Raw genomic sequence first — 18,253 nt, 5'->3', positions numbered from 1 at the left:
GTTTACGTGAATATAATGGATAATTAACTATATTGGACAATGAACATGTATTTTGTAAATATTTATATTTACTTACTCTTCTGGATGATTATTCGCTATTTTTACTTATTTATTATAATTTATAATTTTATTATATATTTTACATTAAAGCTAAAACTTATTAATCTGAATGCGTCCTTATAATTATTGATTGATGAGTATATTTTAAAGTATTACAAGACATAACATACTTCATTTATCTCTCTCCTCACGCTTTTAATGAAAAAATAAATAAATATAATAGTATATACTAAAAAAAAAAAGATACAAACGAAGTGACTTGATAATACCCATACCTAAAAAGAAAAGCAGAGAAAAGAATAGAACAGTATTTACAAAAGAGATGACAAAGGACGTTTTCAAAGGCATCAACAATGTCTTAAGCACCAATATCAGAATCGACAGAGCTTCAAGAACGGAAGAACCACAGTTCTACTTTGAACTGCAGTTCTTTGCCAAGCATATCGACTCCGATGAATCCACTAAACTCGTTTCTAGCTCGCATAATGCGTGCCCAATCTTTCATAAAATTACACCAAATTAGTTACTAAGCGACACAAAAAGAATGGAGCATTTATTTCTTACTGAATCTCAAGCATCTATTGTGTTTGGATTCCGTTATGCTCGGTGCAGGAGCAAGTGATGCCTTACTCCTTTTCGAGAAAGAATGTTTTTCCATTGCATTCACGAATCTGCGCAGGTGTTTAATGTACTCTGGAAACGTTTCAAGATTGCAGTGTCCGCCGCCTTGGACCCATAGAGGATCGTATTTCTCCCTGGAAAGTTCCCATAGTCGCTTACCATGGGACCAGTCGACAATCTCATCGTTCGTGCCCTGGAAACAACACACAGAAACAAGTTTGTTTACCTTCTTTTTTAAGAGAAGATGCAAAAGTCTTGAAACCGCATTATCTAACTTCTTGATTTGGCTTTTTGTAGTTTCTTTGTTCTATTCCAAACTGCGGGATCAAGCACTGATTCAAGGGTTGGGGATTCTTACATGTATGACTAAAACCGGACAGCTGACATTCCGGATTTTGTCTATGTTCTGGAAAAAACATAAGAAGACTAGAGAATCAGAGCCCATGTTGAGCACAAAAGGAGATCATAGTTGATAGATAGTTGAGAAACTTGCTTTGAAAATGTCGAACCAGAATGTCATCTTGACATTGTACAGAACTCGTATGCCCGAAAGAATTGCACTATGAAGAACGACGGCCCTCAGCCTTTGAAAGTGAGAAGCGAGATGTAACGTGGGACCACTCCCGACAGATTGGCCGTAAAGAATCACATCTTCTTGCCTGATTCCATACTCATTCTTCAAACAATTATACACAGCTTCAATGTCGTGGTACGTGTTGAATTCGGATGGCTGTCACTCACAAAGATTGCTTCTCATTAAACCAAAGCCAAAATAGTAACTATCAGAATAGCTCTACAGTTTCTTTATTCTTATGGAGATCAAATCAATTGTTGCATGCTTTTGATTCCTATTACAATTTCAATGCGGTAAACAATATACTCAAAAAGCATTTTGAACCAAAAAAGAAACACAGACCGCTCCTCACCTTCCCAGATGAGGCCCCATATCCTGCATAGTCATAGCTGCAACAGAGCAAAAGAAAATGGAATGCGAATACGAGTGAGAAGCATATAATCTATAACCTCATTCGATGCATTTAGTGAATCAAACTCGAGCACAAATTTGAAAATGCAAAACTGGGACAAAAAGGCAAAATGATACAGATGTAGGCAGTTCAATATGTAACTGATAAGAGGGTGGAAACACCCAAGAGCCAAACTAAAACTAACGTATTAGTATCCGAAACCGAGCAATTGTTGAATCAGAACTACTAGCTCAACGGGTCAAGCCAAAATCCATCCTACAACAATTCGAAACCCCACCAATTAAGCTAATTTTTCAAATCCAAATCACCGTTATTCGACAACCAATGCCTCATCATGACCACAACCAGAAAGCAGAATAATAGAAAGAAAGCAGAATAATAGAACCATCACCAAATGAAACAACCAAAAACAAAGACAGATACAAAATTTGCTCACATACCTGATAACATAAGAATCAAGAAAAACAGAGAATCTCACGACAGACCTCATAATATTGACGCGAAGATGAGCTCTAAGCTCAATGAACAGCTCTTGCATCTGCCCTAAATCAGCAGCATTCCCATGAGAGTACAATATCGTAAATCTCCCCGCAGGATGTTTCCAATATGTAGCCACAATCTTGTTACACCCCTTTGTATCAAGCAAATGCACGTCAACATTTTTGTCAGCAGTCAATCCACTCATCAATAGTTTCCCATTCCCTTCGTCTCTGTAAATTTCATACGTCGGTGGGTCTGGCGGAAAAAACGCAAACTTTGCAGCCACGCTTGAAGTCACATTTCCCATTAATATTACGAAGACCCTTTTCGAAAGATTCAATCTTTAACACGACCCAGAACACTTAAGCCATCAACACACCTCTTCCGACATGAGAATTCATGGGAAATGAATTTTAACGTTGTTGAACACAGATGTGTCAATGTTTCTTGATTCGTTTACCTTTTTCTTCTGTGTTTTTTTTTCCTGGTTTTGTGAATCGACGATGAAAATAATGGGGATATAGGAAGATCCGATATAAACGGAGGATGGAGACAGGGAATGGGAAATCAAAGAAGTACAAAAGAGAAGGAAGTTTGTGCTTTTGTGTGTTGCATGTTTCTTTTCTTTGTTGTTTGCTTTTGGGGAATGAGTTGTAAATTGTAATCAACGATGATGAATAAAATAGAGACGTACACAATATTTAAGTGATGGTTTATGGGCACCCATTATTGATTTATATGTGAAGAGTCAAATTTGACCTTGGTAGTTTATATTTATAATTTTTATTATTATTTTGATATCGGGACCAATTTAGAATTTTTTGGGACACAAGGGGAATTGATTTTGGTAGCTAGAGGTTCTTATCAATCAATCGTTTATATTATATTTTTATGCTTTAAAGAGATATGGCTGAACTATTCTTATCGGAATTCTACACGTAATGCAATGTATATTTCACACAAATATGTAAATCTAAAAGTTTTATGAGAATATTCAATCTGTGTTGTAATATGAAAATGATTGATATAATACAAAAAAAGAAAAAATTGGAGTGACGGCCCAATGCAAATAAATTGAATGGGCATTTTTGCATAGAGTAGAGATAACTTTTAAATGAAATGATTAAGGTCAAATCCTTTGTTAAGATACGTTTGCAGCTCACATTCACAAAAATAGTATACAAAAGAAAGGGTTAAACTTTAAAGAGAGAAATAAAAGAAAAAGGGCATAGGGAAAATGATGTTAATTAAAAATTAATAAAAGTGGAGGTAGGGAAAATGATGGACGGCTAAGATTCGGTCAAAGGCTGCCATAGATCTAAGAGAGGAAGTGCAGTGCAGATTGGGTTGTCAGAGTCAGACATTCCCTCAGTATTTGGCCAAACCATCTTTTTTGACGAATCCTTAATATTCATTCCTGTATTATTTGTTTCTTCGCCTCTTTTTCACTTCCCTTTTACAACCTTATGTTTTCAAGAAAAAATGGGTAAAAGATTCAAATATATTAAAATGGTAAGTGATTTCAAGTAAAGAAGGGGGAAAAAAAAAGGTTTTTGGTAACAATGGGTAAAAGATTTCAAATATATTATTATTAAAATTAAAGTTTGTCAGTTTCTTACCAAACAAAACCTAGAGATGTACTCAAAATGCATATTGTTTCATTGATTGTATTGACAACAATGGCCCCTCGTATTCGTTTTTGGCAAGGAAAGATAATTATAGCTACGGCCACATTGGTATGCCTAAATAGTAAATAAGCCTTTCTTGTTTTGGCTTTCATAGTTTTGAGTGGGAAAGCCGTCATTACAAATCTTTTTTGCCATCGAAACAATCCAAAATTTCCACGTCGATTGATTATTTTTCATTTTCTTTTCAAGTTAATATATCGAACTGCGTATTCTAGAGAAACAATAATTTTATAATTAACATTATGAACATATATATATAGAGAGAGAGAGAGAGGAAAAAGAAACACAATAATAAAACAAAATATCCAAAAACTCATCATAGGTCCAAACAAAGATGTGGGGGCAAGCTACACCTATTGTCTCTTTTTTAAATGCTACACAGTTAAAAGCTGAAGACTGAATGGGTCAAAAGCTAAGAGCCCAAAGAATTAAATACTTTGAGAGTATTTATATTTACCAACAAAAAGGTAGGCCATACATAGGACTAAAGATTGAAACATAAAGTTTTTCAAAGGAGGGCTGCCAACAAATAACTACTATTAAAAATGAGTCAAACAGATCTAATCCTGTAAGGTTGCATTAAGAAATAGCTACTTTAAAGCAGGAGATCATAAAGTATTTTAATTCCAACTGTCTAGAATCCTGGGCCAGGGATAATAAGTGTATATTATGAATGTAATAGACTTTCGAAATAATCTCTATCATAGCCTATTGTGTAATCTTACCTGCAAGTTACAACTCCCACGCTATGGCTCGAATGCAGATAATATCGAAACAAATCCTGACACAGTATTAGTGAGGGCCAGATAATAAGGATGATACAAGAGTGTGGCAAGCTCAATATGTGTCAAACAAGAATGATTTTAGTTCCCACGTTTATGAAATCATATAAGTGCCCGTTCTATGAGGTAAAACAATCTTCCTCTCCAGTTTCTGGGTTCATAGCTTTTGAAAAGTGAGGGTTAGATGTTGAAAAATAATTTCTGCTCTTGCGGGTTGGGACATGACAACAAGAATACTCAAGTTCTCTAGTTTCGATACAAACCACATGCATCAAACAAGTACAGTAAATCTTTCTGAGAGCTCATCACTGGCAAGGAATCCATTTCAGTCCATCAATAACACATTCACAAGTGAATAAAAACACAATCCACAAAGAACACACCAAATACCATCATGAGCCAAGCAAACTCAATCTTTATTAGCTATTTTTAAGATGGAGTAGATAAGATGAATTTTTTGTTCAATGACTTAAGACTATAAAACTGTTACATGCTCGTAGTTTCTATATCTTGCTGCTTTGCTTAAATATAAGTTGCTCCTTCTCTATTGCAGTCCTGTCCCCAATAACTGACACCCAAGTTTCGGCTATTTTCATCAAACTTCCATCAACTATGTCTACGACTGTAAAGGCTCGAAGCGTGCCTTGAGCATTTGATATTGGGATTGAGGTTTGCCCCAATTTAGATCTCTCTGAAGAGTTTCCTGTTTCGTTCCTTATCCTTTTAACCCTTGGAACAATTGCCCCATTGAGATACATAGTATTGTCTTCACCAACCACTAACATTTTTCGGACACCATTTCCATATGCCAGCTCTTTATGCATGTGACCAAACACTACCAATGGGATACGTATTTTCGTGCTCATTTTTAGTTCAGAAATTGCATGAGCTAAATCTGTATTAGAAGTTGCGAATCAATTTATTATAAATCGAATTACAGCCAGTACTTTGACCAAACATTGCACTTGGGCGATGTAAAGTTGAGAAAAATAAGAAGCCGAAGATTAAAAACCCAGAAGCTTACCTGAATCTCCATGGTCACCACCTCCAGGAATCCAATCCCTGCCACAAATATCATCCATATTGGTACCTAGGCCTGCACGAACTTACAGTTCTAATTAATATAATGCAACTTTGTATTATCGTACCAGGTAAAAAAAAAATGCATTTGCAGATTGTAAACCTGTAGGTCCGTTATGAGCAAGAAATATAACTGAATTATCGTCAGGGGTTCTCAAAGCAGCTTCATATATCCTTTTTGCACTGTCAGCCACGTCGCGCACACCATATCTAGAAAGTTTTGGCAATGTGTACAATTATTGAAATCCTCCCCAAAGCAGCCTCATATATCCTCTTATAAAATGATATTTTATATTCACTTTCACACTTCTTCCACATTGAGTTTATATTGTCCTTTCAAGTATATATACACATTTTGTCTGTGGTTATCTTATGATGATGGATAAAAGTAAAAAATATGTACTAACCTGGCCATCAGAAGTTTTTTCCGAAAGAAATTATCACCACCACAAGAAAATGGTCGTCCACCAACAACGCTCATCTTCAAATTTGGAAAGTCTATTCGTTGATAGGCTACATGCTCATTGCCAAGACTGATTATCAAAAAGTTCTTACAATCAACTCTAACAATTTAAGAAATAGTTTCATGAGCCGACGATAACAAATAATTAGGGTCCATTCTCCAAGTGATCCATTTGACAAAAAGATGCCGTATATTACATCATTATAATAAAATAAGAATTCTCTCAGCAAGTTATACGCAATATCAAGGGTCAAAGTTTGCTAATGATGGGCATTCGGCTGTTAAATATTAAATAGCAGATTTAACAGTTTTTGAGCAGATATTAAGCATTTCTCATTTGACTATTCACAATTTTAATTCATGCTTTCAACAAAGTTGTCTATAACAGGTTAAGGAGGTAGAAGGAATGTTGTTTCTTGTACGCAAGCGAATGTTGTTTCTTTGTTATCTGGCACTTTCTAGCCTGTGTCAAAAGCATATGTCATAGAATGTTGTTTCTTGCACGCAAGGGAGTGTTGTTTCTTTGTTATCTGGCACTTTCTAGCCTTTGTAGAGAGCATATGTCATATACTAGTTGTGTTAAAAAATTTCACGGGAACAAAAAGATAGATTGATTAGTTGCATATTTAATTATATCAATTCAAGAGGAGCACTGAAAGAGACAAAGGCAAAAACTGTAAAACTCATAGCTTTATTCGAGCAAAACTTACCATTCAAGCTCAAGTTGAACAGCATCTTTTTCCCTTCATATATTAGGCATTAGAGTTACTATAATAGATTACAAAGAGAGATTACAGTATAATAAATAACATTCATAACACAAAAAGACTTGAAAGGGTGGCAATCATAACCGCAAAACCTTTGTTCCATACTTCCATTCATAAGAGCATGATGGAGAGCCGCAGAGCAGGGAGGGAGGGAAATATCAAATGAAGTACAGAAACACTAGGTGCATGAAGATGGAAATTCATATTTTACACCTTGAACACAACTGAAAGGTGAAGTCAAGAAAACCAATCTTGTCAAAGTTTTCCACCTTCACATGAAAATTAAAGGCTAATTGATGGAGGAGTTGGATAAAAAAAATGAAGAATAGGAAAGGACAAGACGAGTACATGAGACAAGAGCCGAAAAGGGAAACAAAGGGAATAGAATGAGCTGAAAACCAGAGAGCAAAAACCTGATGCAAAATTATTAATCCAAATTCGTTTTTACAATCATATAGGCCCATTGCAATGACTAAAAAAATAGGCAAAACATAACAAGTAAATGTTGTCCCCATATCTTATAAAATCAATCTGAATCGATTGTTGAATAAGTTTTTAATCCCTGTGGTTTATGATAAATTCAAATCCCTTTCAGGCTTTCAGCTTCATTAACTAATCTAAATAACTAAAACTCACCTTGCAGAGAACTTCTGAGTATTCCAGGCATCATGGTTTCCTAAAATAACTGCTTTTGCAAATTCCAGCTTTGAAACACTTCTAACTATATCAACATTCTCATTGCCAAAATCACCTGTAAAAAGTTCCTGCACACTCAAAACCAGACAAAACCGAGAAAAGAGGGAGAGGGGATAAGGATTTTCTACCAATTATCTAGGTTAAAGAAGTGCAGGAAGTAAACTAAAAAATCTGGCCTGCCAATTGGTAAATATACAGCAATGATGGTTAGGACAGAGCACCTGCCTGTGAATAGCACTAGATCTGGCTGCATTTACAAATGATATTAAAAAAATTGGTGTTAAAAACAAGCAGTGGTATAAACCATAAATAATATAAAAAATCGCAAGCGCCAACTAGGAAGTATAAAAAGTTTTAAATTGTCTGAATATACAAAATCATGTAATTTCTTTTCCAACAGACATTTGCTTTATAAAATTGTAACTAATTCAGTTCTCAAAAGCAAATACTAGGTGTAGTTGTAAATTTGTACCACGGCAGTTGTCAATATACTAGAGTCGATTTAGTGAGATCGAATTCGTTAAAGACTTTACCCTTCACTTTCCGCCGCAACAACCAACACCTAAATGCCTCAAAAGGCCAATGCTACTCCCTTAATTTGCTTATCATTTTTCCCAATGGATTTAAGGTTCCCCTATATGAGACAAACTTTAAAGACTAAAGCATAGCTGATCCTTCAGGTAAATCAAAGGAGGGAAAATGAGGGATAAATCCGGATCCACATATCATGTCCTCGTAAAGACAAACACAGTGCAACTACAGTATCTCCATTGCCTGAAATACAATTTAGATACTTCCTAGAAGCCACAGTATCTACCACTGGTTGGTTCATGCTTTATTTAGTGCTCACCAAGAAGCCCATTACTCGAGAGTTTATCGACTACACTACAGAAGGAATCTGAGATTCTCATTCTCCTTAGCTACAATGACCACAAAACTGCACAGTTTCTTCGAAAGTCGTCGTCAGAAACTAAAATTTTCTATAACAAAAATATGCATTCAGAAACCAAATGAAACACAACAAACCGCTAATGTTTCTCTGACTTTTTACAAGAGAAGAAGTCGGCACACTAGCCGATAGCTGCCACAAAAAGCACAAAACGAAATTCAGAGCATTAAATAGAACGAAAAGGTACCTTCAACAGCTGCAAAGCCTTGGTATCTTCCTCTAGATTCCAATCATCATGCTTCAAAAAAGGCAAATATTTTCCAAAATCAAACAACGATATTACTCAGAGAAGCTTATGTATGCAGCAAAATCAATCGTCCGAACAGTAAAATAATCATTTACGTCGCCCAGTGAAACATTTATAAAGATATTGGGAGATATATTACGACGTCGCCTATAACGGCAATACGGACGGAGGTAGACATCGGAAAGTTCCTACAACCGAATTCGGACAGCGAGCTGGAGGGGCTAGCATAGCCGTGAGGCGGCGCGTGAAACAACGCGCAACAACAGAACATGAAAACGTTTCGCAGTCAACCAGACGAGTCGTCGCCTGCTTCCGGTTTCAGAACATGGAAACTTTCTCACAATTTCATTTAATAACTATTCTTTTAATTCTTTTAATTTAATTAATTATTAATTAATTAATTAAGCCTCCGAAATATCTCGAATTATTAGACTTTAGATTCAGTTTGATTAGGTGAGAAAAATTATCCAAAAACTATATTCAATTTTTTTGAACTCTAGTTTTTTTACTCCAAAGTAAAATACAAGTTTAACCTTTTTCTTACAAAATATATTCTCAACTTATATGTTGATTATTATTATTATTATTATTATTATTATTATTATTATTATTATTATTATTATTATTTTGACTGATGTAGCCAAAAAATACAAGTACTGGTACGTAAAGTCTGTAGTTGGAACCTTGCAACGTAGAACACTCACGTAGCGTAAGGTGAACCTTGTAGCATAAGGTAAACACGTAGCGTAGAGTGAACCTTGTAACGTAAAGTAAACACATAGCGTAGAGTGAACCCTGTAGCGTAAGGTGAACCTTGCAGCGTAAGGTAAGCTAAAACTTCGTGGATCATCACCTGCGTCACAAGCAAACGTCAGAGGCGCCGGGCGGTTCCCCGGCGTAGGCACTCCGACGCTCAAGTCAGCAAAGAGCACAATGATAATCTCTCAAAATAAGAAAGCTCAAGTTAGAGAGAAAAAATAAGAATGTACCCTGGATATAAGATAGACACGTCTATTTATAGATGTTTTAAGAGTGCTTCGCTGGCTTGGGCCCTTGTGTCTTGGGCTCATAAATTTGGGCTTATTTGATTAATTAACAAATTGGGCTTCCATCCCATCATAAGCCCCCCACTCTCGAGTGAATTCATGTCATGGAGACGTTCGAGAGTAGATTTGTGGAAAAATAGTAGAATTTATCTTAAGAGTCCCTCATTAGATGACGATCTTGAATCGAATGAAGTGTAGCCATAATAGGTCTTTGACTAGCATGACTTCGGGTATCTATGTGAGGTGTTGGATGACATACTCGTGAAACTGACATTCGCATGATTATTATCTTTCGCGCATTTGTTGATGTATGTTGCGCTTTGTAATGCTTAACTGGTGTGTACTTGAGAGGAGATCAGTCTCTCAAGATTTTGTCTCAAGGTGAAGTCCTAAACCCACCTTATAGGTGGTGAGGTATCCCGAGACTCGTGTTCGTCATTGGCCTCTTACGGAGTCGTTGTTTTTGGGTTTATTTACCTCTAACGACTACCTGGGTCGGTGACGTTTTCGTTAAGCATGGAGAATGGGAGAAATTTTTATAGCGCATAGTAAACCAATGTGTGTTCGATAAAAGAACTTTTAACTTTACCGAAACAGGTCTTGATGAAACTGCATAACATAAGGTGAGAAGTTGACGATATATGAACAAAGTTGCGACTCAATTAAAACAGATCTTAAGAATTAAATCTTTTCAAACTCGCCACATTCCACGGTCGGGGGAGTATTCTTCCATCGGTGTGTTGGAGCCGATAAGTACCCATCTTGATGATTTCAATCACTTTATGTGGCCCTTCCCATTATTGATCGAGCTTTTTCGACCGGGTGCAGAACATCCGCTCTTCTCATAACAAGATCTCTTACTTGAAAATATCGTGTTTTACTCGATTATTGTGTAAGATTTAGCCATGCGAGCCCTATAAATTTCTGCGCGGACTGATGCTTCTTATCGCAGTTCATCGATTAAATCAAACGAGTGTCGAAGTGCTTGATCATTATGGGATGATTCATATTGTTTGACCTGCCAAGAGGTCTCTCCTATTTTTGCTGGAGCTATAGACTCAGCGCCGTAAGCTAGATTGAATGGTGATTCTCTTGTTGATGCACAGGGTGTCGTTCAATACCTATAGTACGCTTGGTAACTCTTCTACCAACTTTTCTCTAGCATTACCCAAGCAGGTTTTAAGATGCTGCAACATTGTTCGGTTAGTAACTTCTGTTTGTCCATTAGCCTATGAGTTGCCGACTGATGTGAAAAACTGATGGATAGACAGGCCTTTGCACCATTCCTTTATCTTTGCTCCGGAAAATTGGGTTCCATTGTCTGAGATCAATGCTCGGGAAATTTCGAACTTGCACACTATGTTTTTCCAAAGAAAACCGATGACATCTTTTTCGGTGATTTTTGTCAGTGGCTCCGCCTCAACCCATTTGGTGAAATAATCTACTGGCACAATAAAGAATTTTCTTTGACTTGTAGCAGGAGGAAAATTGTGACAACCCGAGTTCTAATCTCTCAAAATCAATTAATCAACAAGATTAGACAAGTATCAATGTCTAAACAAAAGAATAAAAAAAAAAAATTTAAAAGGTGGGCACCTCGCTCGATCGGTGAAATATCACCGATCGAGCGAGCTCCTCAGCTCAACTCTCGGGTGCCTGAGCAATTGGTCTCGCTCGATCTGCCAAATTTTGCAGATCGAGCGAGTCCTCCGAGTACAACCTTCTGTCCAGCAACAAGAAGGCCTCGCTCGATCGGTCATTTCCTACCGATCGAGCGAGCACAGGAACATAAGAAAAATCAGAGAAAGTTGCTGCTGTCAAAACGAGATCTTCCATGCCATTCAACCTAGTATCAACTCCTATGGATTCCATACATAATCAGAAACCAACAAGCATGCTAAACATGGTATAGTTGATAGGATTGAATCATCTCCAAGCCTTTAAAACATAAACAAGGCTTCTCAAAATAAGCAAGAACATTGCTATATAAACAAGATCAAGATACATCATGTTGATTCAAGGATTTACATCATATCTCAATCCTATAAACATCAACAAAACCACAACTAAATCATCTACCAGTTTTGGTACAAGTATCTTATAACATGTTCATGTTTAAGGTTCAATTCTACAACATGACAGCTCACTCAACTTCTAACTCGGATCATCACACTATGTTCTCTCATCCTTTGTTCTTCAATTCCGCTTTTGTCCGGATCCACTCCCTCCTATTGCAATGACACACACAACAAAACAATAGCCGGATAACTCCGGTGAGAAATAGATTTCCCAGTAAAAGCGACTAAACATGCATAACAACATATATCAAGATCATGATATAAAAGTAAATACAATGCATGTTTTCAAAATAAGGTTCATGTCGTCAATCATCGGTTGGGATCCCGAGAAGTAGATATCATAACTAATTCACCGACTCTCCCGCTCGAGGTGGGGTTACTTATCTTTCTTCTCTAGACTTTGAAGGAATCATATATGCAATTCAGACGCTAGGCTAAAACAACCTCCCAGGCCATACATATACCATTCCTCAAATCGTCTATTCGAACGTTTCCGTTCATTTCAAAATCAAGGAATAAGTCTTGCAAGATGAATGCAACATATATCATCATCAAAGCATTCATAACATCAAAGACTCATTCAACAACTCAAAGTAAACCACATAAGAGCAATTACGCTCAAAGTAAACCACATAAGAGCAATTAAGTAAGCAAGTATGTGATTTAAGGGAACTCGATACAAACCATCTCGAGTTGTAATCCCAAACAAATAGTAGTCCACTTTTACCTTTCAAATGTGAAGTGTAGATGTCTTCTAACTGTTCAAAGCTGTACAAGATGACCAATATAAGCCTTGACTCAATTCTGCTCAAAACCATACAACTTGAATGTAGAATAGTCTCAAACCTTGTTCCTTCTTCTATCGATTTCGAAGTTAAGATCAATGAATTGAAATGTCTTGTTCAAGCAATCAAATCGAAGGTCGTCTTGCGAGGATTCCAGAACATCTTTCGGAATCGAAATCAAAATCGGATATCCTTTGTTCTCAAGCCATCTCCGCTGTCTCATAATGTCGCCAAATCTTCAAAGCAAATACAATAGCGGCCAATTCAAGATCATGAATCGGATATCTGGTTTCGTGAGGCTTCAATTGTCTCGAGGCATAAGCAATCACATGACCTCGCTGCATTAAAACACAACCTAAACCTCGATGAGATGCATCACAATAAACAGTGAAACCACCAGTACCTGAAGGAATCGTCAAGACTGTGCACTGGTCAATCATTTCTTCAACTCCAGAAAACTGGATTCACAAGCATCAGACCAGACAAATGGAGTATTCTTCTGAGTCAACTGAGTAATCGGCTTTACAATACTGGAAAAATCTTTAATGAATCGACGATAATACCCAGCCAATCCCATAAAACTCCGGATCTCAGGAACAGATATTGGTCTCGACCAACTGATCACTGCTTCGACTTTACTTGGATCCACAGAAATACCATTTCCAGATATAATATGTCCAAGAAAGACAACCTGTTTCAGCCAAAACTCGCATTTCGACAGTTTAGCATACAGTTTCTCGGCTCTTAAAGTCTTCAATACTGTTCTCAGATGTTCAGAATGATCAATAAAATTCTTTGAATATATCAGAATATCATCAATAAAAATAATCACGAAGTCATCGAGATACTTCTGAAACACACGGTTCATCAAAGCCATAAACACAGCTGGAGCATTTGTCAAACCAAACGGCATAACTATAAACTCATAATGGTCATACCTGGTTCTGAACGCAGTCTTAGGAATATTAGAATCCCTAACTCTCAGCTGATGGTATCCAGATCTCAGATCGATCTTGGAATACACAGAAGAACCCTGCAACTGATCAAATAAATCATCAATACGAGGCAAAGGGTATTTGTTCTTTACCGTAGCCTTGTTCAGTTGCCGGTAGTCGATACACAATCTCATTGAACCGTCTTTCTTTCTGACAAACAGTACTGGAGCTCCCCAAGGAGAAACACTGGGTCGAATGTATCCCTTGGCCAGTAAATCTTCTAACTGTTCCTTCAATTCTTTCAGTTCAACTGGTGTCATTTGATAAGGTGCTTTCGAAATCAGTGCAGTTCCTGGCATCAGTTCTATGCTGAAATCAATCTCTCGATACGGAGGTAACCCTGGAATCTCATCAGGGAAAACGTCCGCAAATTCACTAACCACTGGCAAATCAGCCAGGTTCGGGCTAGTTTTCAACACATCAACTGCATAAACAATAAATCCCTCTGCTCCTTTCTGCAAAAGTTGGGTCATAGATAATACAGAAATAAGAGGAATCTTGGCACGTGAACCCTTACCATAGAATTTCCATTCTCCAGCCATTTCAGGTCTGAATCTCACTATCTTCTGGAAACAGTCTACGGTAGCTCTGTACTTGTTCAGCATATCAATCCCAATAATACAGTCGAAATCAGACATACCAAGTACGAAGCAATCTATCTCAATTTCATTACCATCATACTGTAGTATACAATTCTTAACTATCTGAATCGATATAAGACCCCTCCCCAAAGGAGAAGAAACAGATACTACAACAGGTAATGTTTCAACAGGCAAAGCATGCAATGCAACAAATTTGGTAGATATAAACGTATGGGATGCACCTGTATCAATCAAGACATATGCGGGATAACCATAAAGAGAACAGTTACCTGCAATCACGTCATCCGGTGCTCCCTGTGCCTGCTCCTCTGTCAATGCATAAACATGAGCCTGCTGTCTCTGTGGCTGACTGCCTACCTGACTTCCTCCTGGCCTCGACTGTTGCTGAGGTGGTGATGGTTGAAAGGAATGGACAGAGGAGGCTTGCCTCGCGGGTTGAGCCACTGATGTGATGATTCTTCACCTCGTGCCTGTCCAGCACCTCTCTGAGGACATACTCTCGCAAAATGGCCAGTCTGATGGCATATATGGCATCTCCCAGATACACCTCGACACTGATCAGTTGGATGTCCTCCACCACAAGTGTTACAGAATACCCCAGACTTCTGTTTCGTACCACTGGAACTTGAAGAACAGCTTCCAGATTTCTTAAATTGTTTTCCTCTAGCTTGCAAATATCCCTTCTTGCCACTGCTACTGCCACCACTGTCAAATCGAGACGACTGTTGCTGAGTTGAAACTGAAGGTTGTGACTGTCTCGAAGGCTGTGCAATATACGAAGCTCCTCGCTACTGTATCAAGCCAGCTTCTGCTCCTTTGGCACTGTTCAAGGCATCAGCAAAATTATTCGGTCGCCTTGTATTCACCAGTGTAAAAACATCAGGATTCAGTCCATTAATGAACTGATCAGTCATAGCCTTGTCATTGTCTGCAACATGTGGAGCAAATCTTAGCAATGTAGTGAATTTTGCAACATAATCTTCAATATTCAAGTTTCCCTGCTTCAGATTAGCAAATTCGGCACCCTTGTCTTTTCGATAAGATACCGGAAAGAAACGTTGATAGAATTCAGTCTTGAAGACATTCCAGGTCAGAACAGTTCCTCGACGCTCCAGAGATTTCTTTATTGTGAACCACCAGCTTTTAGCAACTTCATGCAACTGATGTCCAACAAGTCTAACTCTTCGTTCATCACCGTAGTCTAGTGAATCGAATAACATCTCCATATCATCAATCCATCCTTCACATTCAACGGGATTCTCGGTACCTTTCATAGTTGGCGGCTTGTAGGATTGAAAACGTTTCAGTAGTGTTTCCATGGGAGTTGCAGTCATATCTATCATATCTCGTGATGTACTGCCCTGTTCATTACTCGGGACTGCAGTTGCAGGCACTATCGGTGTGACAACTGTCGGTGGAGTATGAACTGTCTGTTTTGGTAGAGAAATAGGAACATGAGGTCTCAGAGGAGGTCGCCCTGGTCTTCGAGACATATCTGATTATCAAAATGGTTAGGATACCAAATCATCAAATTATTTCAGTACTCCTCTGATCATCTTACCTCTGATCAAGACTCGGTTCTGATTCAATCTTTAAATAAATAATCGAAGTATTCAACAAGACATGCTTCCAATCAATTCAGATAATCAGGTAGCATATCATAAATCATCAGAATCCATGCCTCTAATCAGTTCAGATATTCCAGTAGGCATGCATCTTTAATCATCGTAATCATACTTTCAAATAAAATAAATACAACATCTTGTAATAAAATACTTGAAAGTAAATCATGTTAGCATTTAAAACATGTAATTCAATCACGTAATTAAATCATAGCATGATAAAAAATATAAATAAGTAAGGCAGAAGACTCGATCTACCCCACTCACTGTCTATCTAAGTCCAGAATTGTTTTGCTCTGATACCACCTGTTGTGACGACCCGAGTTCTAATCTCTCAAAATCAATTAATCAACAAGATTAGACAAGTATCAATGTCTAAACAAAAGAATAAAAAAAAAAAATTTAAAAGGTGGGCACCTCGCTCGATCGGTGAAATATCACCGATCGAGCGAGCTCCTCAGCTCAACTCTCGGGTGCCTGAGCAATTGGTCTCGCTCGATCTGCCAAATTTTGCAGATCGAGCGAGTCCTCCGAGTACAACCTTCTGTCCAGCAACAAGAAGGCCTCGCTCGATCGGTCATTTCCTACCGATCGAGCGAGCACAGGAACATAAGAAAAATCAGAGAAAGTTGCTGCTGTCAAAACGAGATCTTCCATGCCATTCAACCTAGTATCAACTCCTATGGATTCCATACATAATCAGAAACCAACAAGCATGCTAAACATGGTATAATTGATAGGATTGAATCATCTCCAAGCCTTTAAAACATAAACAAGGCTTCTCAAAATAAGCAAGAACATTGCTATATAAACAAGATCAAGATACATCATGTTGATTCAAGGATTTACATCATATCTCAATCCTATAAACATCAACAAAACCACAACTAAATTATCTACCAGTTTTGGTACAAGTATCTTATAACATGTTCATGTTTAAGGTTCAATTCTACAACATGACAGCTCACTCAACTTCTAACTCGGATCATCACACTATGTTCTCTCATCCTTTGTTCTTCAATTCCGCTTTTGTCCGGATCCACTCCCTCCTATTGCAATGACACACACAACAAAACAATAGCCGGATAACTCCGGTGAGAAATAGATTTCCCAGTAAAAGCGACTAAACATGCATAACAACATATATCAAGATCATGATATAAAAGTAAATACAATGCATGTTTTCAAAATAAGGTTCATGTCGTCAATCATCGGTTGGGATCCCGAGAAGTAGATATCATAACTAATTCACCGACTCTCCCGCTCGAGGTGGGGTTACTTATCTTTCTTCTCTAGACTTTGAAGCAATCATATATGCAATTCAGACGCTAGGCTAAAACAACCTCCCAGGCCATACATATACCATTCCTCAAATCGTCTATTCGAACGTTTCCGTTCATTTCAAAATCAAGGAATAAGTCTTGCAAGATGAATGCAACATATATCATCATCAAAGCATTCATAACATCAAAGACTCATTCAACAACTCAAAGTAAACCACATAAGAGCAATTACGCTCAAAGTAAACCACATAAGAGCAATTAAGGAAGCAAGTATGTGATTTAAGGGAACTCGATACAAACCATCTCGAGTTGTAATCCCAAACAAATAGTAGTCCACTTTTACCTTTCAAATGTGAAGTGTAGATGTCTTCTAACTGTTCAAAGCTGTACAAGATGACCAATATAAGCCTTGACTCAATTCTGCTCAAAACCATACAACTTGAATGTAGAATAGTCTCAAACCTTGTTCCTTCTTCTATCGATTTCGAAGTTAAGATCAATGAATTGAAATGTCTTGTTCAAGCAATCAAATCGAAGGTCGTCTTGCGAGGATTCTAGAACATCTTTCGGAATCGAAATCGAAATCGGATATCCTTTGTTCTCAAGCCATCTCCGCTGTCTCATAATGTCGCCAAATCTTCAAAGCAAATACAATAGCGGCCAATTCAAGATCATGAATCGGATATCTGGTTTCGTCAGGCTTCAATTGTCTCGAGGCATAAGCAATCACATGACCTCGCTGCATTAAAACACAACCTAAACCTCGGTGAGATGCATCACAATAAACAGTGAAACCACCAGTACCTGAAGGAATCGTCAAGACTGTGCATTGGTCAATCATTTCTTCAACTCCAGAAAACTGGATTCACAAGCATCAGACCAGACAAATGGAGTATTATTCTGAGTCAACTGAGTAATCGGCTTTGCAATACTGGAAAAATCTTTAATGAATCGACGATAATACCCAGCCAATCCCATAAAACTCCGGATCTCAGGAACAGATGTCGGTCTCGACCAACTGAT

General features: G+C 37.6%; 2 protein-coding genes across 4 annotated transcripts; both read right to left on the bottom strand.

The window, feature by feature from the left end:
• Positions 1-295: 295 nt before the first annotated feature.
• LOC140883337 (uncharacterized) lies at positions 296-4,868 on the bottom strand. Of its 2 annotated transcripts, none has more exons than XM_073289768.1 (5): positions 2,108-4,868; positions 1,608-1,644; positions 1,175-1,411; positions 1,040-1,087; positions 296-874 (listed from the first exon to the last, which is right to left on the bottom strand). In XM_073289768.1, the coding sequence occupies exons 1-5, from the start codon at positions 2,452-2,454 to the stop codon at positions 614-616; spliced, it is 930 nt and encodes a 309-aa protein (XP_073145869.1). In that variant the 5' UTR covers positions 2,455-4,868; the 3' UTR covers positions 296-613. The 2 variants fall into 2 exon arrangements, with proteins under 2 accessions (XP_073145869.1, XP_073145870.1); XM_073289769.1 differs by having other exon boundaries at positions 2,153-4,868.
• Positions 4,869-5,012: 144 nt separating this feature from the next.
• On the bottom strand, positions 5,013-9,150 carry LOC140883336 (uncharacterized). 2 transcript variants are annotated; one of them, XM_073289766.1, is made up of 9 exons: positions 8,959-9,150; positions 8,760-8,810; positions 7,849-7,870; positions 7,564-7,678; positions 6,871-6,903; positions 6,105-6,230; positions 5,801-5,907; positions 5,642-5,713; positions 5,013-5,512 (listed from the first exon to the last, which is right to left on the bottom strand). In XM_073289766.1, exons 1-9 carry the CDS (start codon positions 9,088-9,090, stop codon positions 5,121-5,123), a joined length of 1,050 nt encoding a protein of 349 aa, XP_073145867.1. In that variant the 5' UTR covers positions 9,091-9,150; the 3' UTR covers positions 5,013-5,120. The 2 variants fall into 2 exon arrangements, with proteins under 2 accessions (XP_073145867.1, XP_073145868.1); XM_073289767.1 differs by lacking the exon at positions 6,871-6,903.
• Positions 9,151-18,253: the final 9,103 nt, after the last annotated feature.

Source organism: Henckelia pumila, chromosome 2 (genome assembly GCF_033568475.1).
Source record: "Henckelia pumila isolate YLH828 chromosome 2, ASM3356847v2, whole genome shotgun sequence".
NCBI classification, from domain to species: Eukaryota; Viridiplantae; Streptophyta; class Magnoliopsida; order Lamiales; family Gesneriaceae; genus Henckelia; species Henckelia pumila.
Note: the sequence above shows the minus strand (reverse complement) of the source record. Positions and strands in the feature narration are given on the sequence as shown.